The sequence below is a fragment of the Sarcophilus harrisii genome, chromosome 3, assembly GCF_902635505.1.
Source record: "Sarcophilus harrisii chromosome 3, mSarHar1.11, whole genome shotgun sequence".
Classification (NCBI taxonomy): domain Eukaryota; kingdom Metazoa; phylum Chordata; class Mammalia; order Dasyuromorphia; family Dasyuridae; genus Sarcophilus; species Sarcophilus harrisii.
The window spans coordinates 609,162,075-609,189,020 of record NC_045428.1 but is presented as its reverse complement, the minus strand read 5'-3'; the positions used below and the strand labels follow the sequence as shown (position 1 = coordinate 609,189,020).

At 59.6% G+C, this 26,946-nt stretch overlaps 1 protein-coding gene across 1 annotated transcript; it reads left to right on the top strand.

Annotated features, from left to right (window-relative positions):
* The first annotated feature begins 9,468 nt into the window (after positions 1–9,468).
* On the top strand, positions 9,469–24,269 carry LOC111721209 (SH3 and multiple ankyrin repeat domains protein 1-like). Its single transcript, XM_031964099.1, is given in 9 exon segments — positions 9,469–9,750; positions 9,831–10,034; positions 11,799–11,870; positions 12,892–13,000; positions 13,376–13,527; positions 16,786–16,953; positions 17,280–17,396; positions 23,119–23,196; positions 24,234–24,269. Coding segments are annotated over 9 exon segments (1,173 nt in total). The 5' UTR covers positions 9,469–9,504; the 3' UTR covers positions 24,261–24,269.
* Positions 24,270–26,946: the final 2,677 nt, after the last annotated feature.

Genomic DNA, 26,946 nt, shown 5'->3' with positions numbered 1-26,946 from the left:
CTCCTCCCTTCCTCCTTCCTTTTTCTTTTCTTTTCTTTCTTCCTTTTTCTTTCTTTCTTTCCTTCTTCCTTCTCTTCTTCCCTCCCTTCTTTTTTCTTTCTCTTCCCTTCCTTCCTTCCTTCCTTCTTTTCTTCCCTCTCTCCTTTTCTCTTTCCCTCTTTTCTTTCTCCCAGCTTTCCCTCACAGGCTGCTAGCTCCCAGGAGGTCCTGCCTCTGTGGCCGGAAACCTCAAACGTTCCTGAGCTCAGCTCCCCGCCCGGGTTCCTCTCCCCCCCCCCTTTTTTTTTCCAAGAGTTCTCCGCCCCATTCTTTCCATGAGTTCCTGCACAAGTTCAGGCTGGGCTGGAGGAATGGATGTATTTAAAGGGACTCCTTAGGACTCAGATATCCCGGGCCTCCAGTTGCAGCCCCCCCCCCAATATCCACGGACTCGAGGGTCTAGGACCCAGGGGAGAGCCCCGGAGCAAGGCAGCGAGCCAGGATGCAGCCCCTCCCCTCGGCCTTGGAGGCTCTCTGGGCCCTGCCTCCCCGGTCCCCAAGCCCCTCCCCAGCCGTCTGGCCCCAGGGCTGTGGCTGCCGGTCCCTTTCCTCCTGCCATTTTTGAGTCCCGTTCCCAGAGGAGCCGGAAGGGCCGGGTCATTTGGGCGCATTTGTGGCCAAATAGCTGTTATTACACAGCTGAGGCCTTGTGCTTATCCGGCCGACCCCATGCTCAGCCTGCTTGGCCATTCTGCCAGACCACAGCCAGACCACCCAGTTCACTGGTTTACAAAGAGTATTAACATCCCGACCCAGAAAGGCTCATTAAATAAGCGGGGACACGTTGAAGTTCGAGGCCATGCTGGAGCAAAGGCTTGGGATGCGGGAGCTCGGCTCCAGGGGGAGGGCCGGGGGCAAGGGGAGCCCTGGATGCCTGGGTCCCTAAGGGAGGGGCAAGGGCCGGACACCTGCATCCCTGGTGCTCAATGCCTCAATGGTTCTAGATCCCAAATCCTCCCACTGTGTGTGAGAGATGGGGACTGGGAGACAGAGACAGAGATGGAGGCAGGGAGAGAGACAGAGACGGAGGCAGGGAGAGAGACAGAGATGGAGGCAGGGAGAGAGACAGAGACGGAGGCAGGGAGAGAGACAGAGATGGAGGCAGGGAGAGAGACAGAGACAAGGAGAGAGACAGAGATGGAGGAAGAGACAGAGACAGGGAGAGAGACAGAGATGGAGGCAGGGAGAGAGACAGAGACAAGGAGAGAGACAGAGATGGAGGAAGAGACAGAGACAGGGAGAGAGACAGAGATGGAGAAAGAGACAGAGACAGAGATGGAGGAAGAGATAAAGAGAGGGAGACAGAGACAGATGGAGGGAGAGAGACAGAGACAGAGAGAGACTGAGATGGAGGGAGAGAGACAGAGACAGATGGAGGGAGAGAGAGACAGAGGCTGCCCTCCTTCATACTTTCCTGTCTTCTTGCACCTTACTATCACGTTTTCGTTGCCCCGTGGCCCTGCCCTGTTGGCTGTTCCATGAACAAGGCTCTCCTCTGCTCTGGTCAGTCTCTGTTCCTCATGTCCCGAGTCCTCTCCCTCCTTGTTCTGGCTATTGACTTCCCTGACTTCCTTTGGGTCCCAACTGTAATCCTACCTCCTACAGGAAGCCTTCCCCAAACCTTCTTATCCCCACTGCCCCCATTAATTATTTCCTGTTTATCCCTTGGAGAGCTAACTTACACAGATTTGTCTCTTCCATGAGATTGTAAGAGCCTTGAGAGCAGGGGCTGCCTGTTGCTTCTTTTTGCATCCCCAGGGTTTAGCACAGTGCCTGGCACATAGTAGGTGCCTAATAAATGTTTATTGATTGCTTGATTGACTGGGAGATATATATATATACAGAGAGAGAGAGAGAGAGAGAGAGAGAGAGAGAGAGCATGAGCGGGGCGGGGGGTATGTGCTCGATGGCTCTCTGGACTTTCTGTACCTTACATGTTTGGGTCAATGGTAGCCACACCCTGGCAAAACCATCTCAGCAGGTGAGCCAGGATGGAGAGGGCCTGGGAGAGGCGCCCCCCCCCACCCCCAGCACCTGAAGACTTCCCCCAGCTGACTGGGCTGTGCCCGATTTGTTTCAGTGGCCCTGAGGTGGCCGAAGTCGCCATGTGGAGGGCGAGAGCCGGGGCAGACGTCAAAGGTGCCCGCGGCCAGTCAGGCTGACCCTTGCCCTGCCCTAGCAGGACTCCGAGCTGAGGACCGTGCGGCTTGCCCCACTTAAACCCAGATCATGGTGGAGTCAAGCCATCTCCCGTGCTGCCATTGGCCCTCCTCACAATGGAAGGCCCGCCAGGCCGGGTGGATCGCCCAGTGCGGACGGGCAAACAGCATAGGTGGGGGGGGGGGGGGGCTGCGGGGGTCTGTGGTCCAGGGAGAGGGGAGGGACAAACAGGCGTTAAGCACACACTATGCGCCAGGCGCTGTGCTAAGAGCCGGGGACTCGAAGGGACGTCCCTGTCCTCCAAAAGCTCACACTGTGGTGACCCAGAAAATGAGCAGATATATCCCAAGGAGCTCGAAACAGATTAAATAGGAAATAATGAACAAAGGGAAGGTGCTGGGATGGGGGGGGGGGGCGGAATGGGGCTGGGCAAGGCTCCCTGGAGACTATGGGAGTTCAGCTGGGACTTAAAGGAAGCTCGGGAGCTCATCAGGTGGTGAGGAGAGCGAGCATCCCGGCGGTGGGACCAGAGAACATGGCAGAGTGGAAGTTCTGACCGGGGCCAGTGTCAGGGATGGGCACATATGGGAGGGAGCAGCCACAAAGAGCATTGAATGGCAAGCAGAACATTTTGTATTTGTTCCTGGAGGCAAGAGGAAACCTTGGGTGGGGACTGGCAGGTCGTCCCTTCCTATTTAGACAGTTTGGGGACAGGAGCTTTCTGGTTCTTCATGGGAGGTCTCCAGGAAGGCCCCCGGAGCCTTCGGTAGAGCTCATATGGAAGGTTTATGGGAGGAGACGAGGTGTCATGAGGATGGGCGAACTGTCGAGAACTGTACCTTTGGGTGTGATGAGCTTCTTCCCACTTGGCCATCCTCGCACCCGAGCAGCTGGGCCATGAGGGAGCCACTGGGATCCCCAGTGAGTTACAACATTGTCTCCAGGCAGAAGTGGGGTTTGACTCAACCTTAGCAAACTGACCCCACCTGGGAGTGACACAAGGACTAGCTAGTCCCATGTTGGGAGCCTGGAGGTTGGCCCCCCGGGAATCCTGGGAAGGGGCTGGCTGTGGATACCTCTCGGACTCTCGGGGACCAGAAAGAACTGTTTGTCGTATGATGGATGCCGTGCTCTGGGGACATGTTGGCTCCTTGTTCCACGTTGACTCTCCTCCCTGGGGCCTTTCTTTGAGGTTCTTCTTCTGTGCTTGGCTCCTGTAATAGTGCCCCTCACCCCTGAGTCCCCAGCTCTTTTTCTGACAAATGGTTTCCTCCATGACACCCTTGGAGGCCCTTCTTGCTACATCCTCATGGGAGAAATGCAGCCGTCTACTCTGTGCGTCCCTGAAATCTCTTCCTCAGTCTTTTTTTGGGTCGCCTGCCCCTGTGACCCTGTGTTCTCAAGTTTTATAACCATCTAGGATTAGCTTGTGAAAAAGGAAAGAAAGGAAGGGAAGAAGGAAGGAGAGAGGGAGGGAAAGGAGGCGAGGGAAGGAAGAAAGGAAGTGGAGGACTTGAAAGGAAAGAAGAAGGAAGGAAGAGAGAGGAAGAGAGGCAGCTAAGGAGAGAGGGTTTTGTGCTGTGCTGGCAGCAGATTAATATTTTGTCCTGGAACAGCCTGAGGATCCAAGTTCCTCTGTTCTGCTCGTTTGCTACAAGAGGTTCTTTATGAGTGGGCTGAGATGCAGCAGCTGGGGTGATCCTGCCCTGGGGGGGTGACCTGGGTGGTCCTGCCCTGGGGGTGTGACCAGTGGTCCCGCCTCTAAATCAGTGGTCCTGTCCTGGGAGGTGACCTGGTGGTCCCGCCCTGGGGTGACCTGGGTGGGTCCTGTTCTGGGGTAAACTGGGGCATCCTGGCCCTGGGGGGTGGACTGCAACCCAGTCCTGGGGTGACCAAGGATCCTGCCCTGGGGTGAACGCGGTCCTGCCCCAGTAAACTGGGTGGTCCTGGGCCTCAGCAGACCGGTGGTCCTGCCCTGGGGTGACCCATGGTCCTGCCCTGGGCGTGCACCCAGTGGTCCGTCCTGGGTGACCGCGCTTGAGGCCGGGGATCGAGGCCACCGAAGGAAGAGCAGCCATCTGCGCCGGGAGGCCCGAGCTGCACGGGTCCGTGTAGAGGCATAATTTGGTTACCAGTCCAGAGCGGCCCCACACGAGCTGCTTTGGGGAGAGAGCCCCGCGCCTGGGGAGGACCAGGGACGGCTCCAGTAGAAGATGGCTCATGAGAGAGTCCGGGTGCTGGCCGAGGTGAGGAGGGGTCGCGCCCCAGGCTGCCTGGGTGTCATGTTATGGGGCCGGGAGTCGACCTCAAAGAGAAGGCCGGGAGGCAGAGTAAGGGGCCTCGTGCTGGTTCTGGGACAGCCCCCCCCCTCCGTTTCCCGGAGAGAGCTCCATTGAAAGCCCGTGAGTCCCGGCCAGAGAGCCCCGAAGCCGGGTGGAGGCTCACCTAGGGCCGCCTAGGAAGTCACGATCCTGCGCTGTACAGCGGCTTGAGGACCCCCGGGTCCCTTCCTACGCCCTCCGCAGATCTCACGGTGACCCTGAGCCTGGGTGGGAGGCGCGGGCGGAGCAGGAATCTCAGCGTTGGAGCATGGAGGCTGGCTGACTGGCCCGCCTGCCTGGGCGCCGGGAGCGGCTGGGCGGCCGGCACCGAGGCGCTGTCCTCCGGCGGCAGAGCTGCCGGGCCGGGAGAGCCGCGGGGGAGGCCGCCGGGCCGGGAGAGCGCAGCTGAGTGCGCGCTGGTCCCACGGCTGGTGTCTGTGGGCACGCACGCTTGGGTCCGTGTGGGGAGGAGTCCCCGGGTACCTGGGGAAGCGTGTGAACATGGGGTGTGCGGCCCTGCGCGTGTGAGTGAGACTGCGCCGGTCCGGGGGGCTGGCCTCAGGTGGGGAAGGCCGGTCTGAAAGGACGGGCAGTCATGGTTAAGTGAGGGAAGCTGCCCCCAAGCTGGACCGCTGAGGGGTGAGGGAGGGCTATCGGGAGGTGAGGGGTGGGGTCCGAGGCGGAGGAGGAGGAGAGGTGAGAAGTGGAGGGCTCTGAGATCCCCGTGGCTGGGCTGAGGCGCAGGAAGGGGGCTGAGCTGGGGGACAGGGGAGGCGAGTCTCAGGTAAGGGCCTGGAGGGGGCCTAGCTGTAGGTGGGAGGGAAACGAAAGGCTCAGTCCCACTTGCGAAGAGGAGGCGGGCGGGTTTGGGGGCGTGGGAGGGGCGAGGTCCTCCACCGGCTGGGAGAGGAGGAAACGGAGAGGGGAGGAGAGAGAGAGAGAGACTACCACACACACAATTTGGAGAGGAGAGAGAGACAGAGACAGAGGGATGGAGACATATGGGCAAGGGAGAGGCGGGACAGGGAAATGGAAAATGTGAATGGAAATGAAATGATGATGATGATGATGATTTTACAAGATGGAATGAGCCGGAGGCCATGGCTTGGCCATAATGATGATGATGATGATACGATGATGAACCCTGGAGTCCTCAAGCCCTGTCGCTGAGGAAGGGAATGAGGAGCTCAGGAGTCCGGCTCCACCCGGAGTGCTATGACGAGGGGGCGCATGGAGGATAGCCCAGTGGACGCCCAGGGTCCTGGCCCGGACCGAGTGGGGGGGTGTGAGGTCCCGGCCCTCCCTCCCCCTCCCTCTCCGGGGGTGCTGGGGCAGGCCTGAGGGGGCCCTGTCTGGGGGTGGGAAGTGGGAGGAGGGGGACAGGGGTCATGGCCAGGACTGGGGACCCAGGAGCCCCGCCACGGTAAGGAGGGACTGGGGCGGGTGGGGGCAGGGGCTTGGAACATGTGGAGCAAGTGGATAGAAGGAACAAAAGTGCCCTGGCCGTCTTTAGCCGCTGCCTCCCATTTAGGGAGGGGGTCGGTCAAGCCGCGGGCACGTTGAATCAGTCATGCCCCAGTCCCGGTGCCCCTGTCCCAGATCCTGAGCTCCGGAGTGGGAGGGAGAGGGCCCCCGCGGCCTGTCTCCCAAACCACGGCCTGCTGCCTTGGCTCCCACCTTCCTAGCCTCCTGGCTTTACATGCCCTTCCCGGCCACCCCTCCTGGGCTCCCGGTGGCCGGGACCTGCCTCATCCCCGGAGTCACCGTGTCTTCCAGCGCCTCTGTCCCCCTCGTCCTCTCTGACCCCGGCCGTCTTTGTCTGCTCCGGCCCTCCGCGTCTCCCCGGCGCCCCCCCAGCTCTTGTCCTTTCTCCTCATTCCCGCACGGCCCCCTCTCTCCCAGCCTCCTTTTTGTCCGCCGGCCCCTTTGTTCTCCCTCCGGCCGTTCCCCTTGGCTCCTCATCGTGCCCCAGGTTCCCCGGCCTCAGCCCAGGCCCCCCCCCAAGCCCTGGCCTCCCGCGCTCTCCCCTTGCCTGGCAGAGGCCTGGGCCTCCTTGTCCTTTCCCGGGGAGGCCCCTTCCCGAGCCTCCTTCCTCTCCCTCTCTGCTCTTGCCTGAGGGCCCCCTCTCCCCCCATCCGGCCCCCCTCCCCTCCAGTGCTCCCCTCGTTCTCTCTTCCTTCTGATTTCTCCTTCTTCCAGTCCCTCTCCTGCCTTTCCCATGGATCCCCACGTCTCCTGCCATCTCCTTCTCCCTGCCCCCTTCTCCCCTCCTTCCCGGGCTTCTCTGCCCCCCGCAGCGTTCCTTGACCCCGAGCCCCATTGAGCCCTCAGTCCCTTCTCCCAGCGCTTTCCTCCCTCCCACTCCCACCCTGCTCTTCCTCCCTCATTCAGCTTCTACTATGATCCTCTTCCCTTTCCTCTTCCTTCTCTCCTTGCACCCCTCCCCCAGCCTCTTATTCCCTCCCCCTTTCCCCAGACTCTGCCGTCTCCCCCTTTCCACCCTCTTACAACCGGGTTCTCTTATCTTTCCCCTCATTACGACTCCCCCCCCCCAGTCTCATTCCTTCCCAGTTCCTGGAAAGCCTCCCTCGTCCACCTCCGGGAGCCTCCCCTTTGCCCTTCCTCCTTCCTTTTTCTCTCGGCTGCCCCCATTCCCCGCTGCTTCCCCCTCTGCCCCCCGTCTCAGCTCAGCCCCTCCCTGTCCTCCCCTGGGAGCCTCCCGTCTCCCCTTCCCCTCCTCTCTCTCTCCAGGTCTCCCCATCTCCCCCCACTCGGTTCCCTTTCTTCTCTGTCCCTGAGCTTCCCCGGCCCTGCCCAGTGTCCCCTCGGCCACCCCTCACCCCCTACCCCCGTCTCCCCTTTTCTCTTCCCCCACCCCCAGGGCTGCCATCCTCAGCCTGTCTCCTCACCAGCTGCGTTCTAGCTATTCTTAGCTACCGGCGCGCTTGATTCATGCCGCCCCGGCGATGTGTGCCAGCTCCCGCCCTCAGCCCGGGGCCGGGGGGAAGGGGAGCTAGTGTCTGTCCGGGGCTGGGGGGGGGTGGGGGGCTCTGAGCTAGCCCTGGGAGGAAGGAGGCAGGGCCGCAGGCGGAGGGAGCCAGGTATGGCTTCGTTGCTCTGGGTGCTTTGGGAGGGGCCGCGAGCCGAGTCTCCGGGAACCCCGTTCCCCCCAAATTCCTTCAGGGCCCGGGTCAGCTGGAGCATCGGCTCGGGGATCACGTGACTAGATGCCAGCTCCCGAGGGGAACAGCGACGGGGAGGAGCGGGGGGGGGTTGCCTGGGTTCCTGTGGGGAAAATGCTTCCAATACATTTTGTCCTCCCCTCACCCCCTCCCAAAGTCAGCTGGGCCTTGGCTGCTTTGGATTTCCATGGAAACCCAGGAGCCCGGCCTTTCTTGGGGTGGGGGCGGGACAGAACCGTGCAGCCTTGTTTCTGGGGCTGAGGGGAAGGGGCCAGACAAGGGGGTGCTCTCGAGCCCAGTCCTGTTTTCAGCTCGGGACCACACGGCCTCCGTGAGGAGGAGGAAAAGGGGGAGAGGAGAGAGACAGAGAGCGAGAAAAGGAAGGGGGGGGGAGAAGGAGGGAGGGGAGATACAGACAGACAGAAAGACAGTGAGAAGAGGAAGGGAGAGAGAGAGAGAGAGAGAGAGAGAGAGAGAGAGGGAGAGGAGGGGGGGGGGAGAGAAGGAGGGAGGGGAGAGACAGACAGACAGAAAGACAGTGAGAAGAGGAAAGGAGAGGGGGGGAGGGAGGCAGGGGAGAGAGAGAGAGAGAAAGAAGGGAGAGACAGCCAGCCAGACAGAAAGACAGTGAGAAGAGGGAGGGAGGCAGGGGAGAAAGAAAAAGAGAGAAAGAAGGGAGAGAGAAGGGAGAGAGAGACAGAGAGAGAAGAGGAAGGAGGGAGAGAGAAAAAGAGAGACAGAGAAGAGGAAGGGGAGAGAGACAGAGAGTATTTATGTAGAGAGAAGAGGAAGGGGGAGAGAAGGAGGGAAGGAGAGTATTGTGATGGTGACAGAAAGACAGTGAGAAGAGGAAGGGAGAGGGGAGGAGGGAGGCAGAGGAGAAAGAGAAAGAGAGAAAGAAGAGAGAGAGAGAAGGGAGAGAGAGACAGAGAGAGAAGAGGAAAGGGGAGAGAGAGAAGAGACAGACAGAGACAGGCAGAGGCAGGGAGAGCAGGCCCCTTCACTTCCCCTGCCAGCACCACTCCAGACCTGTATTCGCTGCCTGCCCCTTCCCTCGTGCCCATGGCTTTCTGTCAGGAGTGACCCCCCCCCCAATCTGGGTGGCAGCTCTGGGTGCTTGAAACCCTGGCTGCCACACCCCCAGCCCCAGAAAGGCCCTGGGCCCCTGGCCCACCGCGCCATGCCCTCACACACCCCACCTGTCTTCCCCTCACTAGGTCCCCATTCATCACATTTTCCCTCTGGGGACGTTACCTGCACAACTTCTAGTACCTTAAGTGCTTCCTCCCAGAGCCCCACGACTGAGCTGTCCAGCCTCCCTCCCTTCTTCCCCTTTCTCCTCAGCCCAGGGATCCCAGTCTCCCCCTTCTCTAGGGCCGGGCCCGAGCTGGGCCGGGCAGGAGGGCACGGTCCCCGTCACGCCACTTTGGCTCCCGAGCCTAATTTTAGCAGCGTTTTCGGTGGTTTGGCAAAGTGGGCCAGTAGCTCCCGCGGTGATTCCTCGGTTTCTGGGACATGCTGGTCAGCGGCAAAGTGCGAGTAGCCAAGGACGAGGGCAAGGAGACAGCCTGGGCCCCGTGAGGAGGTGACTCGTGGCGGGCACGCTGTGAGGAGGGGCGGTCGTCCTCCGCCCCGGCCGCCTGGGCTGCCCCTGCCCGCGCCCCGACCGCACGGGGATCCGTTTCCCGCCACGTGTGCCATATGCGGGAAGGAGGGACACGGAGACCCCCCAGCCGGGAGAGCTGACCACGCCTCCCGGTGCCGCCTGTGATGCTGCGGCTCCGTGGCCCCGCGGCCCCACGATGCCCCGAAGCCCCGTGTCCAGCGAGGAGGAGCGCCGCAGCGTGAGCGAGTGCCCCGAGGGAGGCTCCGAGTCGGACAGCTCCCGGGACGGCCCGGGCAGGGGACCCAAGTGGGGCCTGGGGCTGGGCCAGCTGCATTAGCCTGGCCTCCGCTCACGTCTTCCGGTAGGACGCCTCCATGTGCCCGACGACGCCCACTTCAGTATGATGGTCTTCCGGATTGGGATCCCCGATCTGCACCAGACCGTGAGTGGGGGGTCTCTGCTGGGCGTCCGGGTTGCCAGCCAAGGCCCCGCTGGCTCCCCACCTCGCTCTCCCGCTCCCAGAAATGTCTGCGAATTCAACTGACGCCACCACCCAGCCGCCAAGCAGTAAGGTCTCTCAGGCGCTTGAGCGAGAGCCTCCAGGACGTGCTCAACTACGGGCTGTTCCAGCCGGCCTCCTCCGGCCGGGATGCCAACTTCCTGGAGGAGGAGCGCCTGCTCCGAGAGTACCCCCAGTCCTTTGAGAAGGGCGTGCCCTACCTCGAGGTGAGCGGCCCCCGCCGAGACCCCCGGGGCCTCCGCCGACACTCCTGGGGAGGAGGAGCCTGGAGCCACGGGTTCCAGAGGCAGGGAGCCCGGGAGCGGAGCCCTGCTCCAGGCTGGCCCTTTATGCGAGGGGGGAACTGGGGGCAGCGGAGGGAGGTCCCAGAGTGACAGGTGGGACAGCCCCCAGACCACAAGGCCCCCCTTCCACACTGCCCCACGGGAGATGAATGCCCCTGTCCTCGGAGCCTCAGTTTCCTTTCTGTAAATGTAAAATGAGAGAGCTTGGAACCGTCTCCCTGGCTCCTCCTGGTGGCCCGATGACCGCTCCAAAGTTCTCCTCGCCAGGGAACGGGCGGCTGCTGCCCCCGCTCCGGTATGTCTGTGCCCATGAATGGCCCTGACTCCCCTGGAGAGTGCAGCTGCCCACTGGCCCCTGTGCCCCAGAGCTCGCCAGGCTCCCCCCGGGAACCCTGTGTCCGTCCTGGAGAGACACTCCAATGTTTTCATGCTGGGGCCTTTCATTTCTGCTCTTTTACCTGCTATCCACTGCTCACCCGTCTCCTTTGCTCAGAATGAGTTGGGGGCAGGGGACAGAGGGTTGAGAGGTACTTCCCTTCCCCTCCCTCTCCTCCCCCTTTGTCCCCCAGTGTTGGGCTTCCTCTTTAGCATGCTGTCTCCCTCACACTGTGTCCTCTCTCTCGCTCTCTCTCTGTCTCTCTCTCCACCACCTCTGTCTCTCTCTTCCCTCTCTCCTTCTGTCTCTCTGTCTCTTTGTCTTTGTCTGTCTGTCTGTCTGTCTCTCTCTCTCTCTCTCTCTCTCTCTCCCTGTTTCTCTCTCTCCCCTCTCTCTTTCTGTCCCCTCTCTCTGTCTCTCTCCTCTCTCTTTCTGTCTCTGTCTCTCTGTCTGTCTCTCTCCTCTCTCTCTCTCTCTCTCTCTCTCTCTCTGTCTCTGTCTTTGTCTCTCTCTCTTTCTCTGTCTCTCTGTCTCTCTCCTCTCTCTTTCTGTCTCTGTCTCTCCTCTCTCTCTCTCTCTCTCTCTCTCTCTCTCTCTCTCTCTCTCTGTCTCTCTGTCTTTGTCTCTCTCTCTTTCTCTGTCTCTCTCTGTCTCTCTCTCTCCTCTCTCTTTCTGTCTCTGTCTCTCTTTCTCTGTCTGCCTGTCTGTCTCTCTCCTCTCTCTTTTTGTCTCTGTCTCTCTTTCTCTGTCTGTCTGTCTGTCTGTCTCCTCTCTCTCTCTCTGTGTCTCTGTCTCTCTCCTCTCTCTTTCTGTTTCTGTCTCTGTCTCTCTGTCTCTCTGTCTCTCTCCTCTCTTTCTGTCTCTGTCTCTGTCTGTCTCTCTCTCCCTCTCTCTCTCTGTCTCTCTCTCTGTCTCTCTCCTCTCTTTCTGTCTCTGTCTCTCTCTCTGTCTCTCTCCTCTCTCTCTCTCTCTCTGTCTCTCTGTCTTTGTTCTCTCTCTTCTGTCTCTCTCACCCTCTGTCTCTCTCCTCTCTTCTGTCTCGTCTCTCTGTCTCTCTCTCTCTCTCTGTCTCTCCCCTCCCTTCAGTCTCTGTCTCTCCGTCTCTCCCCCCCCCTCTCTCTCTGTCTGTCTCTTGTCCTCCTCTCTGTCCTCTCTGTCTCTCTCTGTCTCTCTGTCTTTCTGTCTCTCTCCTCTCTCTTTCTGTCTCTGTCTCTCTGTTTGTCTGCCTGTCTGTCTGTCTCCTCTCTCTTTCTGTCTCTGTCTCTGTCTCTCTCTCTTTCTCTCTCATTTCACCTCCTATTCTGCCTCAGTTCCGATACAAGACCCGGGTTTACAAGCAGACCAATCTGGATGAGAAGCAGCTAGCAAAACTCCATACCAAGGTGAAAGAAAGGGACTCCGTCTCCATCATCTGCCTCCATCCCCGTGATGTCTCCAGCCGTCCTCCCATGTCTGCCCCTCTCATCTCCTCCCTCCATATGTGAGCCTCAGCATCTCTCCCAGGACCCCCTAAATTCTCTAATCAATCACATGGGCTTGTGCCTAGTGCTTGACAAACTCAACAGACATGGGAGCTATTATTTTATCCTGGGACTCTCCCGATCCCTTGCTATTTCTCTCCACCCCCCAGGTATCCTTCTCCCTTAAATCTTTACGTTCCCCACTGTGTCTGCTGTACTCTTTACCTGGCCGTCCATATTCTCTATCCCATGATTGCCAATACCCTCCATGCTCGTTATGCTCTCTCATGAATCACTCATCTACCTATTTCCTACCTACCTGCCTTTCTTTCTTTTCCTCCCTCCCTCCCCCCTCCCTCCCTCTCCTTCCTTCCTTCCTTCCTTCCTTCCTTCCTTCCTTCCTTCCTTCCTTCCTTCCTTCCTTCCTTCCTTCCTTCCTTCCTTCCTTCCTTCCATCCATCTGTCCTAACTATTGTTTTCTCCATATCTCCTATTTCTCTTACATTTCAAGAGGATGGGAGGGGGTGGGGAGGAGGGAAACAGCTGTGGGTCCCATTTGAATTTCCTCAAGTCAAAGTAAACTCCTTGAAGGCCAGGAAAGTTCTATTCTTGTCTGTGTCCCCTGTTCCTGGCACAGTGTCCTACATACAGGGGGTGCTTAATAAATGCTTTGGGAATTCCTGAATCTGATCGGCGGGCTGCCACATCCCTCTGGCGACTCCGCCATGTTTCTCCTCCCGTGGCTCCCCAAGCATCCTCCGTCGGCCCCTCGGAGCCTTTTTGGACTCCCCGCTCCTTACCCCCCCAGCCATTCTCCATGTCACCCCCTAAAGCCCCCCTCCCCTGACCGGGGCCCGCCAGAGAAGAGAGGCGAGGAGGTCTGGGGGCCCCCACCCCCGCTCCCTCGTGGTCCTAAGTGGCTCTTCTTTGCGTCCTGACCCAGACCGGGCTGAAGAAGTTTCTGGAGTACGTACAGCTCGGCACATCCGACAAGGTGGCGAGGCTGTTGGACAAGGGGCTGGACCCCAATTATCATGACTCTGACTCAGGAGGTACGGCCCGTGGGGGGCTGGGAAGGAGCGCGTGGCCCTCCTAGTTCAAGTGTTCTAGCTTGGGGGGCAGAGAGGAGGAGGGGGTACAGAGGAGGGGGGTTACAGAGAAGAGGTACAGGGGGGTACAGAGGAGGGGGGGTTATGGGGGCTATGTCTCAGGGGGGCTGAGGAGGTGCAGGACCTGGGGATTCTGGGAGGTGTTGGGCTGCAGGACCTGGAGATTCGGTGCTTCGGCCCAGTCAGAGCTGAGCCGTCCCAAGACCTGGGGGGGGGGATGAGGAGTTGGTGAATTGGGAGGCAGAGGGGCAGGGGCTGGAGCGGGCCTGAGGGGGGAAATGGGGGGCGACGGCGGACTGAGGGCGCCCCCTTCCTCAGAGACGCCCCTGACGCTGGCGGCCCAGATCGAGGGCTCGGTGGACGTGATCCGCACGCTGTGCTTGGGCGGGGCCCACATCGACTTCCGGGCCCGGGACGGGATGACGGCGCTGCACAAGGCCGTGTGTGCCCGGCACTGCATGGCGCTCACGGTGAGACCCCCCGCCCCCCGCGGGCCTCCAGGCCCCGCCTCTTCTCCGAGTCCCCCCCTGCAAAGTCCCCCCCACGGGCCCTCCCCGAGAGAGCCCGCCCAGGACCCCCAGAGACCCCTCAGGGACCTCCCTGGAGAAGCTCCTGGACATCCGTCCTTTGCGGCCCCCGCAGGACAGACCCTCCCGCTGCCTCAGAGGCTGCCTTGGGGAGGCCCCGGGATGGCCCGAAACACCCCTGGGGAGTCCATGTCCCCTCCAGAGCCCGCCCTGGGAGGCCCCCCCTAGTCTCTCCCCCCCCCCCGCTTCCTCCCGGGAAGGCCCCCGGCCCCAGTTCCTGCGCAGGCCTCGGGGCAGCAGAAGGACCAGTCTCTCGTGGTGACTCCACAGTCTCTTGCCCCCCTGGGAGGCCCGTCCCCCTTCTCTAAAATGAAAGGCTTGGACCGGATGTTGTCCAAAGCTTCTCCCGGTTTTCACTAAAGTGAGAGCCGGGCCCTGGTTCCGCTCCCTTCCCCTTGGCCCCCGTGTCATCCTCCGGGCTGAGTTCTGGGACCAAAACCACAGAGTTACAGGTCCCGAGGCTGCAAACGTGCGCGCTGATGAGGGCCGCGGCTCGGAGTCAGTCAGACTGGGGAGGGTGAAGGGGGCTGGCTCAGAGAGCGGGATACAAGGATTTGGGGAGAAGAGCCTTAGAACAGAGCGCCGGGAGGGACCTAGAACACAGCCTGAGCTGAGGGCCGCCTTGGGGGCCTCAGAGCTAAGATGGGCCCCAGAGACCCTCTTGTCTGACCCTCATTTAGAAGAATAAGAAATTGAGGCACAAAGGGGGAAAGCGACTTTTTCAAGGTCATGGAGGACACTGGCCAAACTGGACCAGCACCAGCGGTGACTGGGGATGGAAGGCTGCTTCCGGCTGGGGAGGGGGGGTCCCCCAGGACGGGAGCCCCGCCTGGAAGTACGGCTGGGCAGGGGCTTCGGGGCAAGTTCTTGGCAGAGTTTAGTGTTTCAAAGATGGCTGGGAGTGTTTAGAAAGGGAAGCACTGGTTGCAAGGGGGCCCGCGGCCGGGCACTTGGCTCCTTCTTGGTCACTGGCGCAGGAATGGGGGTGTCCCTCGACGTTGAGGCTGTCCTACGCACACTTGGGGCCGGTGGGATGGGCCCAGGGCAGCCGGTGGCCGCTGTGACCCGGCAGGACGTCCTCCCGATGGGGAGCGCCAGGGCCGGGTGCTCACAGCTCTCACAGGGGCTCGGGGGGGGGGTGCGGCTAACACTGGAAGGAAGACCCTTCCTCACTAAAGAAAGCAAGCTTGGCAGAGAGAGGTCGGTGTAAAGCCTTCCAACTTGGTTCGAAAAATAAACTTCCTAGGCCCAAGATGGAGGAAGCCCAAAGTCGGCAGCCCGTCTGAAAAAGGCCCTGGAAAAGAAAGCCTCCCCGGGCTTGGTCCCACATAGGGCTCGGTCCCACATAGGGCTCGGTCCCACACACTCAGACAGACCATATCCAGGGGTCTCAGACGGGACATCCCCCTCTGTGCTATCGTGCTCCACTTTGGGCACTGCGTTTTAGGAAGGACGGGGATAAAGGGGAGGGTCTTGCGGATGATCTCCATGGTGGTGGGCCGTGGGGTCAGGGCCAGCTTGGGGGTAACCTCTGTGGTGATGGGCTTTGGGGTCGGGGCCAGCCTGGGGGTGACCTTTATGGTGGTGGGCCATGGGGTAGGGGCCGGCCAAAGGAGCCAGAGACAGTTAGCACAAAGGAGAGAGACCCGAGGACGGGCACTTGTCTCCGGGTGTGTGAGGGACGGCACTGGGAAGGGAGGTGAGACTTGTTTTGCTTGAGCCCAGAGGGGAGATTCCGGGAGAAGGGAGAGAAGCTTTGTGAGCCCAGGAAATCTCGCTTCCCATCCACTGTAACCACTGGTGCTGCTAAGGGGTGGAGAGGGCGGCCCCCAAGCCTGCCGTGCCTCCTCCTGGAGACCCCCAGGCTGTCGGCGGGCTGCAGGGAGGGGCTGAGTGCGACGAACAGATCAGTGTGAATCAGTGCAAGTGAGCAGAGGGGGGGCTGGATTCGGAGAGACTGGATTGGGGGGGGGCTGGATTCAGGAGGATGGTGTCTCACAGGAGTGTGGACACCTTCATTTTAAGGCCGCACAAGCACAGGGCGGGGGGTTTGTGGCCAGGTAAGAGGTTCTGAGGAAAACACCTGGGGTGGTCGGGGGGGTGGGGGGAGCTCACAGCCCTCGCCGATCCAACATGGCAGCTGGGGCTGCAGGAGAACGCCGGAGAGTCTGGCGGGAGCTCGCTGTCTCCGACCATTCCCGTTCGTGGCGCCGCGTGTTAGAGCTTGTGTGCTGGACACAACAACAAAAGGTCTCCCCAGAAGGAGACCGGGGAGAGCTAGCGGCCAGGCCGGGGCGGGAGCTTGGGGATGAGGGGCGCTAGTCGGGGGCGTGGGGGGCTCCATCCCACCTGGCCCCAAGGGCCAGAAGCAGGAGGAAGAAGAGCTTTCTGACAATTCCAGTTGCCCATAAGCACGAGCTACCTCAAGGTATTTTAAAGAGTTTGATTCGTTTGATTTTTTCAGCAAACACACAAAATGCGCCTTCGCTCGCGCCGCCTGCAGCTCTTTCCTCACCAGAGAGCTTCCCAGGCCGTGAGAGAAGGAACTGGGAGGAGCGCGGCGCCTTCGAGTGGTAGAGAACAGGATTTGTCAGGACTGGGACCCGGGTCTTTGGTTCCGGGGCACCTCCCGCTCCACGCAGCCCAAACCCGGCCTTTTGGTTTTACTGACGGGGAAGCAGCTGAGGGCCGGCGAAGGGAGGGGAGACCATGGGCACGAAGCTGCACACACAGTGTGGCCAGGAAGCGAGGGGCAGCCCCTTCTCATAGCCACGGGTCCTCCCCCTTCCTCCCCGCTCCCAGGCCGGCCGTTACAGCCAGGACTAGACCCCAGCTCCTTTGTGGTCGGCCGGTCCGACACTGAGGCAGGGAGGGTGCGGAGTCTGAGATCCGAGCTGGAAAACTGGTCCCCTGATTTAGGCCTTCCATCCCCCAGCCCTGACTCTCCACCGGGCCGTGTTTCCCCTTTGCTTGAGAGAGCACCCAGTCGTGTGCGATGATTGTCAGGCCCAGAGCCAGGGTCTGACCCCAGCTCGGCGACTCCCAGCCTTCTCCTCCCGCGCCATCCAAATCCAGCCCCCTCCTTGCCTTGGCTCCTTGGGGGGAGCGGGGGCTGACCTGGGACCCCCCTGTCTTCTGCAGGCTCTGCTGGACCTTGGGGGATCCCCCAACTACAAGGACCGCCGGGGGCTCACTCCCTTGTTCCACACAGCCATGGTGGGTGGAGACCCTCGATGCTGTGAGCTGCTGCTCTACAACCGGGCCCAGCTGGGCATTGCTGATGAGAACGGCTGGCAGGAGATCCACCAGGTCCTGGGGGGCAGAGCCTGGGGAGGGGCCGGAGGCTGGGCCAAGGGCGGGGATAGAGGGGATCCAAGGCTGGGGCCAAGGGCCGGGGGTGGAGGGGGTGAGCTGGGGAGGGCACAGGTCTGGGTTTCCCGAGGTAGGAGGGTGATGGGTTAGGAAGATGGGCACCAGGGGTTCGTGTCCGAGTCCCTGAGGTTGGTGGGGCTCAGGGTGCATGTGCTCGTCTGGGACTCTGAGGACCCCAGGGATGGAGGGTCCCTGAGGACAGCGAGCTCTGGGAGCCGGAAGGGAACTCCCCACAGACTTTGCTCCTTCTGCTCCCTGCTCAGGCCTGCCAGAGAGGGAACTCCCAACACCTGGAACACCTGCTGTTTTATGGGGCCGAGCCAGGCGCCCAGAATGCATCGGGGAACACAGCCTTGCACATCTGTGCCCTCTACAACAAGGTCTGTCTGGGCAGGGGCTCTCCACCTCCCGGCCTCCCTCGCCTCCACTCCAGCCCTTCCCTTGGGTCCCTCCGCCCCATCACCTGCAACACCTCCTAGTGTGCAGTGTCAGGGTTGTGGGAATGAAGCTTTTGTGTCACATTTGGGGAAACTGAGCCTCAGGATGAGCCAGGACATCCCAGGCCGCCCAGGGCAAGCTCTCTGGTCCTGCTGATGGTCCAGGACGCCGAAGGTCTCTGGGACCTGGCTGGTGTTTGCTGAGCCCCCGATGATTGGCCAGGGAAGCCCTCGATGATCGGCCTGTGAAGCCCTCGATGATCAGCCAGGGAAGCCCCCGATGATTGGCCGGGGAGGCCCCCGATGATCATCCTATGAAGCCCCTGATGATCTGTCAGGGAAGCCCCCGATGATCTGCCAGGGAAGCCCCCGATGATCGGCCTGTGACGCTCCCGAGCTTCCCTCGTGGAGTCCGTCAGTTTGGAGGGCTGAGTCCCCTGGAGTCCCTCCTGCCCCCCGACTCTTCTTGATCCAGCCGTCCTGAGCCGCCGCCCACCGGGCAACAAGCCGCGCTCCTTCCTGCCCTCGGCAGAGGTGATCTCCCACACGAGCACCCGCTTGCACTGACCCAGAAGCCTGGAGTCCCCGAGGCGCCAGGGATCTCAGCAGTTGTCTGGGTCACTCAGGAAAGATCTCCTCGCCTCCATTTGCACACCCCTGGTGCCGGGAAGCTTATCACTCCCCGGGACGAGCGCCTCCCCTTTGGAGCCGCGATGAGGGAGTCTCCTCCGGCCAGCCTGACATTTCCTCCCGCTCCCTGCTCCTGGGCCCCCTCTGAACAGGCCCGTCCCTCCTTCTCCTCCGTCAGCCTTCACATTGGCCGAGCGTGGGTCTCCCCTCGCCCCGAGTCTTCTCCCCGGCCCGGGTCCTGTGCACTGTCCCTCAGGGTCCCGCGAGCCTCACCAACGCCTTTCTTGTAATGGGTCACAAGCCTCTAGAGGAGGATCTGAGAGGAGCAGGGGACAGTGGGCCCTCCCCCGGCCGCCGGGGTCCGCCCGTGAGCATCCCCTCGTGCTGTCTGAGCAGAGAAGCTCTCTTTCCTTGGATGCTACAGATCACAGCAGGCTGAGCTTGTGCTCTACTTGGATCCTCAGATCTTTTTCAGCCGAGGCAGTCCGTTTCCTCATCTGTTAAATGGGGATAAAATTAGCCCCCACCTCTGAGTATTGTTATGAGGATCAAATGAAATCATGTCTGTAAATCTCCTTGCCCAGTGCCTGGCACACAGTAGGTGCTCTACAGAGGCTTCCCCGCTCCTCTCTCCTCCTGTTTTTATATTTAACCCCAATACAGGCTCCAATGTCATTTCATTCAGTCCATTCCATTCTCTGTCCTCTTGAGGATTTTGCTTCCGCCTTCTGCCCAAGATAAAACCGGGAGCGCAAGGGAGCCCAGGAGAACTCCGTCCTTGGCACTGGAAGAGTCGGGTGTTGTTCAGGAGACAGAACGAACCGGGAGCGGGAGAACGTTCCTGGATGGGAAGAGGCCGGGAACGCAAACTCTGAGCCCCTGAGCCGGACCTGAGCCCCGGGCTTGTCACTCCGGAGGTAGCGGGCGAACACCTGCAAAGGGAGAGGGGCTCCAGGAGCCAGGCTGACCCCTCTAGGGCAGAGCACTCCGCGTGAACCTCAGAGAAGCGCCGGATTCGAACAAAGCGCTTGAAAAAGCCTCTCGTGCTGTTCTTACCGGGAAAGACGGAGAGCCGTATTCGAGGGAGCCGGACCCAAAGCCGTCACGAGTGGTTCAGTGCCAGCTGGGCGGGGGGTCTCCGGGGAGCGCCCCGAACGTCCGGGCACGGTTTTCTTCATGACATATTTGTGGGCGACAACATCGGGACCCGAAAAGGCCTGGATGCGATGGAGAGGAAATTCGTGGGAATCAATGAGTCTTAGCCCTGGGCTCGGAACGTCAGGGTCGTGGGTCCCAAGGTTTTAAGCAAACTTCAGACTCGGCACTTGGGGGGGAATAGGGAGCCAGGGTTGGTTAAGCGCCTGCCGGGTACCCGGCACTGTGCCGAGAGCTTTACCAATGTCTCAGCTGAGTCTCCCACAAGCCTGCGTTTGTGTCTCGGCGGAGGGGCCGCAGGGCTCGTCGTTTCCTTCTCCAGCTCCTGTTACGGTCAGAGGCAAACAGAGGCAGGCGACTTGTTCAGGCTCACACAGGTAGGAAGTGTCTGAAGCTGGATCTGAACTCCGGAAGGCGCATGGGTCTTCCTGACTCCGGCCCAGCACTCTGCCCCAGGTGGCCCCTGGCTCTAGCATGACGCCCACCTAACAAACAAGGAAACCGAGGCCGACGGGTTAAACGAGCTGGTGGGTGTTGCAGGCCCGGCTCTAGGCCCCGGACCACCTGGGGCCGTGCGGAAGCCCCCAAGCCCATGTGACGTGGGGCTGCAAGAACAGGGACGCAGAGGCAGCGGCTCCGCTGCCCTCACCAGCCCCACCTCGGGCGCGGGCCCCTCCTTCCCATGGACGTGTCGGGAATCTGGGATGTTCAGCCTGGACAAGCGGCGGTGCAGGGGGCGAGGCGGCTCTGTCCATGCTTGAGGGGCGGCTGTACTTGTCCAAACTGACCTCAGAGAAGCCATGAGCAGGAATCACACTTAGCCCTCCTGGCGTGCGGAGCTGTCCGAGGTACCTGCCCTCGCTGGAGCCGGAGACCCAGCAGCGGCCGGACTGACCGCTTGTGCCTTATGCCGGGGGCCACGGTGTGGCCTGGAAGGTCCCCGAAGGGAGCCTGCTGGGGGGTCTGTGTCAGTTATGGGGCGTTACGTGGGCTGCAAATCTAAGCGCCTTCCGTTTTTGCTTCCACCCAAACCCGGATGAAGGGAGGTGAGAACCAAGCCAGGGAGAGCCGTGAGGGAGACCTGCGGGGCCGGTCTCTCAGCCTGATGTCAGATACTCTCCAAGCTGAGGGGCCGATTCCAAAACCCCCGATCTCTGCCCTGACCACCGAGACATCACCAAGCCTGAGCTCCGCCTTGCTGCTCTCCTGCTGCCTCTGCTAACCTGGCAACGTCCTCGTCTGGCTAGCCCACTCTTGACCCTCCTACGGGACCGACCACGGCCCTCCCTCAGCATCCCCCACATTGGATCCTTGAGAATTTTGCCAGGAATTGGCTGTCGAGCCTGTCAGCCTAGAACGGGAGGAATCCACCTCTTCGCTCTTGTGAAAATCAGGATAAGCGCCAGCCTCCAATCTTAGAATCGTAGGATCTGGGAGCTGGAAGTCCTCAGAGAACCCTCATCCACGGCTCTCATTTTACAGATGGGAGAAATGGAGAAGGCGCCCAGATCCGCCTCCCTGACTTCTCCCCGTTCCTTCCAGTTCTGCCTTCTTGGGCACTTCTCCCACTCGGCAAGAATTTCAAGGTCCATTGCCATGGTCCAGAGGGGGAAAGGGAGGCCTAGGGTGCACCCCTGGCTCCAGACAAGGGCCGGTAGTGGGGTTTAGAGAGAGGAGGGTCTCCGTGGTCCAGAACCAAGAAAAAATCGTAGCATCTCCAAGCCTTGGAGATCTCAGCACTGGGCCTGTTGTTCAATACCCTTTGTGATTCCACGTGGGGATTTCTCCGCAGAGGTTCTGGGGTAGTCTGCCATTTTCTTTTCCAACTCATTTTACAGAGGAGGAAACTGAGGCAAACAGGGTGGAATGACTTGCCCAGGATCACACAACTAGTGAGGGTCTGAGGCTGGATTCTAGCTTAGGAAGAAAATTCTTCTGGCTTCGGACTTGGTGCTCTAGCCACCGCACCACCCAGCTGCCTTTCAGCGTTCACCCTGGTCTCTAGCCTTACTCTGGACAGATTCCTGGCTGCTCTCGTCTCCAAGCTCCGCCTTCAGTGATGGGGAGCTCTCCCGAGCTGAACCCTGCACGTGGGACGAGCCGTCTCTCAGGAGCCTCGGTCCCCTGCCACACGGCCATTCCCGGGTCTTCACCTGGACCCTGACCCTCCCACCCTCTGCTGCCAAAGGCCCCTGAGCCCCACTCACCTCCGGCTTTCTGCCCCTTGATTCCTCCTTCGCTCCTCGACTGCTGAAAAGAGGAGAAAGCTGCGCCTGTTCAGAAATCTCCCGCGGGGTCCTGCTGCCCGGGGGCAGGCCCTCAGACGGCCTTCCCCAGAGGCTTCTGCCTGGCTCCCTCACCTGGCTGAGCCTCTGGGGCCTCCCGCGGAGCATCCGGGAAACCAGACAGGGCGCTTAGTGCGCCCGGGAGCGCTTTCTGCGCCCGGAGTGATTCCTGCGCCCTGCGCCCAGGGGCGATTCCTGCGCCCCTTGGTGTCTCTTTGGGGTTTAAGCTATGGAGGCTGCGCCAAGGCTTTGGGCGCCCTGCGTCTTCTTCCAAGCTTGCTTTGGATGCTGCTGCCTCCAGGAAGCCCCCAGGAACCCAGCAGGAAGTATTTCCCCGCCTACAAGGGTGGGCCTATGTCCGTATTGTACCGCATCGCTTGTTGCAGCCTTCGGAGGTCGTGGCCGCACGTGACACCATTCACTGGGCGAGTGAAGGGCAGACCGAGATGTCTCCCGGAGTTTCCCAAGGGCCTTTGGAACCCGCTGTCTGGGGATGCACTCGGGTCCTCCCCCGGGCTCACCTGTGGCCAGGACTGGGGCTGAAGGGGACCCTGCCCAGGGAAGGAGCCTCTGGCACTCCCAGAAATCATCCCCGGGGGCCTGGAGTCTCTGGGGGGCTTGCCGGGTCTGTCCGGTTATCGGCTCTTCCGGGACTGGCTCAGGGGCTCTCCTGGCCTCCGGGGAGAGCCCTCCAGGGTTGTTGTCGATGGAGAAGCCCCTCCCCGTGCAGCTGAGCCCGGAGGGCCCTCTGCCTTTGGCCAGGCTGGCTGCCGGCCCATTGCTGAACCCGTACTGAAGGCTGGCCGGCCCTCCAGCAGGACACAGGAGAGCCCGGGGTGACCCACAGGCTGTGGGCGGCGCCGAGTAGGACCTTCATGGATAGTCGAGAGACTCTGAGGCCCCAGCCAGGACAGCGCTGCCTTTTTGTCTACTTGAAGCAAGAGCCCCTGGGTCTGAGGAGCCCCAGCCCAGCTGGAGGCCGAGAATCTCAGGTTTCCGGCATAAGCCTTCTATGGAGGAGCTGTCATTTGGGCAAGAGCATTTATTAAATGCCTACTATGTACCAGGCGCTGCTGGAGGCACAAGAAGTGGCGAAGAAAGCATCCCCTGCCCCCCCCCCCACCAGAATCCCTGCGGGGCCCTCCAAGCACCTCATGGGCAGCTCCAGGGGCTGGCGGCCCCTTGTCTTCCTCACCTTCCCGGCTCTCAGCTCCCCCACGGCTGAGGCTCAATGAGTGTTTGTTGCACGAATGAATGAAATGTGCTGAGGAGCCGGATCAAGAAGGGAGCCCAGGAGGCTCAGGCGGGAGTGAGTAAGCGAATCTGCACAAGGTCATTCTAGGGGAAGATGCAGGGAGCTGAGGCAGGGAGGGAGGAAGCACCTCAGCGGCTGCTGGGGGTCAAAGAGCTGCCCTGAAGGGCCCCCCCACCGGGGGAAGTTCAGGACGGCCCGCCCCCGCCCCCGGGCCAGGGGTCCACCCTTCCCCATCCTTCACACCTCCCCACCCACTGGGGACGCCCCAGATTTGCCTGGGGGCTCTTCCCCTCCCCTGGTCTGCCCTAACCCTGAACCTCTCCCCCAACCCTCCCTGCAGGAGACGTGTGCCCGAATACTCCTCTATCGGGGGGCCAACAAGGAGGTGAAGAACAACAACGGACAGACACCTTTCCAGGTAGAGAGACCCCGGAAAGGCTAGGGCGGGGAGGGAAGAAAGCAGGGGCGAGCCCCGGAAGGAAGGAGGGCTGGATAAGGAAAACAGACGTAGAAGATGGAAAAGAAGGGGTGAAGGATGGGAAAGGAGAGAGAGGAGGAGGATGGGGAGCACAGGAGAGAGCAGAAATGGAAAGGAGCGGAAAGGAAGAAGGGCGTGAGACTTAGGGTGACAGGGAGATGGTCAGCAAGCAGACAAGCATTGATTGAGCGCCTGTTGTATGTCAGGCCCTGTGCTAGGGTTGAGGATGCAGAGAAAAGCAAAGCTAGACCCTCTGTCAAGGCCGTATTCGGAAGGCAGCCCTGTACAAAGAGGATGTGTGAGCCACTGGAGAGAGTTCATGGAAAGAAGACATTAGCAGCAGGGGGTTCTCCCAGGAGGGGGTCTTAATTAGCAGGGAGGTTAGGAGGCAGAGAGGGGGAGGGAGGGCATGGGGGGCACCCAGAGAAAAGGCCTGGGGCCAGGGGATGGAGCGTCATCTCAAGGAGCAGCAAGGCCGGTGGTGACAGGAGAAAGCAGAGGGGAAGGCAGAATGGGGGCTGAGGGGAAGGCAGGAGGCAGGAGGGAGCACTGGAAGCGGGAGGGAGAGGAGGGCTTGGTTGGAAGAAAGGTGAGAAGGGCTCAGAGAAGGGACCGAAAGAACAGAGAAAGGAGGGAGAGCGAGGATAGAATGGGGAGGACAGGAATAAGGGGTGAGGGGAGTGGGGTGGAAAGGGCTTCTAGGGAAATTGGGAGGAAAGGAACAAAGGGAAGGGAAGAAGGAGGCAGAGGAGGGGAATCCAGGTAGGGCAGGAAAAAGTAATAAATAAATAAATAGGAAAAACCCAAAAGAACCCAAAATGTAAGGGGTTGGGAAAGGAAGATGGGATGGGAAAAGTTTTAAAGGGAACATGGGTCAAAACAGGTTTGGGCACAAACCAAAGCCAGGCCTGCTATGGTGACTCCTCTTACCTGGCCCTGGGGTCACCTCCTCTCTTCTCTTCCCCATTCCGGGCCAGGTGGCTGTCATAGCCGGCAACTTTTGAAATTGGGAGGATCCAAAACCACCCGACCAGGATGAAGGTGAAAGGGAGCTGGGAAGCCAGGGTGGTCCGGGGCCGACATGGCGCTGGCCCAAGGAAGGAGTGGCCCTGAACAGGGGCGGAGTGAAGGCTTCCCGGGGTGGGGCTGTGCTCCCCAAAGCTTCATCCCCCTTTCCCTTCTTCCCTCTCTCCTCCCTCCCTCCCACAACTTCCTCCCTTATCTTTCCATCTCCCCACTCTCACCATCGGGCTTTCCTTTCCTCATTTTCTATCTGATTCTCCTTTCATCTAATCTTTCATCTCTTCACAACTCTCCCTCTTCCCTTCTCTTATCCCTATATAATGCCTCCATTTCTTTCCAACTCTGTTTTCCTTATCTCCTCAAACCTTCTTCCCCATCTCTTCTACTTTTCCATCTTTATTTTGTTCTCCTTCCTCTTCTCTTATGTTTCTTTCCCCATCTCTTACCTCCCTCTTCCATTCCCCCCATTTCTCTCTCAAACACATCTACTTCTACTCTCACCTCACTCTCCTTTCCCTGCTTCCCTCCCTCCTCTCCGCTTTCACCCTCCTCTTTTCCACTTGCCCTTCTCCCCCTTTCTCACTGCTCCCTTTTTCATCTGTTTCCCTCTATCCTCATACCTCCCTTTCACTTCCACCTCACTTCTCTCCCTATTGTTTCCTTTATCGTGCATCTTCCCACCTTCTCCTCTCCTCTCCTCTTTCCCTCTGCTGCATCATCTCTCTTCTTCTCCATCCTTATCCAATCTCTCCTTCCCCCCATCTCCTATCTTATCTTCCCCTGATCCTCTCCCTTCTCTCCTCTCCCTCTTCTCATATTCTTTCCCTCCATCATCTTCACCGACTCCCCTGTTTCCCCAAATCTCCCTCCTCCCTCATCTCCACTCTCACCCACCCTACTAGTCCCCTTCCAGGAAATCCCCAGCCCCATGGAAGGGTCCCCAACTTACAAAACCCTTTTACCCCTATCCCCTGCTAACACCAACATCACTCCCATTAAATGGTTTTTCCCTCTCCCCCCCCCCCCCCCCCACCCCCTTCCACTCCCTTTCACCCCTTACCCAAACGGCACCCTCAGCATTTCTTCCCAAAACCCCTCCCTTCCCAACCAAAAGGAAAACAGGAAACCCTGGGGCCCAAAAACCTTATTCCCCCAAAAACCCTTTTTCCTTTTCCCAAAACCTCTTCAAATATTTAAAACAACCCCCCTCCCTCCTCCCCTTTTAAATGCAAAAATAACCCAAACCTTCCCAATCCAACCCTCCCCATAAACATTTAAATCCCATTTTCCTTAAATTTCTTCCACCCCTCCCCTTCCCCAAAAAATCCCAAATTTCATCCCTCCCCCCTTCTTTCGCCTCCCCCCTTCCCCAAACCTCTTCCTTCCCCGGAAAACACCCTTTAAATCCTTCTTCCCCCCTTCCTCATAAACCTCAACCTCCCTTTCCCTTTTCCTTTCTTCCCTCCCACCCCCCTCCCCATGGATAACCCATAAATCCTGTTTTCTATTTTCAACCCACAAAAATCTAAATCCCCAATCTCTGGGAAATCTTATTCTCCAAAAGGTCCCCCCTCCTTCTTCCTCTGGAATGTCCAAAAACCCATCCCTTCTTTCCTATTCCAACACCTTCCTTTTTTAGGGGTAGTCAGGGAAACCCTCCGGTCTCCCATCCTACTTTCCTAACTCATCTTTAAAAGCTCAGGATATCCCTAACTGCCACACCCACTCCTCAATCACTCCTATTTCATTTCCCAATTTTCTCTCTCCCTGTCAAAGAATCACAGGCAGATCAAATTCTCCAGATGCTCAAATTGGTTTTCTAGGACCCCTTCAGTGCATCCATTTTAAAAATAAATAGGCACTTTCTACCATGTTCAGAATGCTATGCCCAGCACTAGGAAAGGTATGAAGATAAAATGCAATGCCTGTTCTCATAGCACTTATAGGCAAGTCAGGATGATGTTCAACTTTCAATTTGTCAACCTGGGCAGAAGTCTCTGTTAGAGTGCCGTGGGTCTCTTTCCTCAGCCCCCACTGACATTTTGGATAGTCGGCTTATCAAATGTGACGCTAGCCAGGAGCTGGGAAGGAGAATTAGAGATTAAATGCGTTAGAACCCAAGAAAATCTTGTCAGACTAGAACCATAGGCAAAAGGGTTGATTATTTTAGGATGAAATTCGATAGGAATAACTATAAAGCCCTCCCCGTGGGACACAACAGCACAAGTGCAGGATATACAGGCATAATTCAGGAGAAATGCTTTGGAGCTCTCAGTGGACTACCCGCTTGGTACGAAGCGAATTTGACTTAGGATGTAGGAGCAGAGATAGTTTTCTGAATGAGGGGGGGGGGGTCACCGGAAGCCTCCTGCCCTCAGCAGGCAGTAGCTGGAGTATTACACAAAGTACTGTGCTCAGCTGGGGGGGGGGTGGCATTCTAGGCAGGTCCTTGACATCTTGGAACTTATCTAGAGGGTGACTGGGGGGGAAAGAAGGAACTTAAAACTGGGCCAGACCAGGATTGGTTGCAGGAACTGGGGGGTGGGTCAGAAGCAGAAAGACCGAGGGATGTGGGCTAACTGGTTTCCACTCTCTGAAGGGCTGTCACTAGGAAGGGGTCGAGTCCTGCTTTGCTTTATCAGAGAGTAGAGCTGGAACAAGAACAGT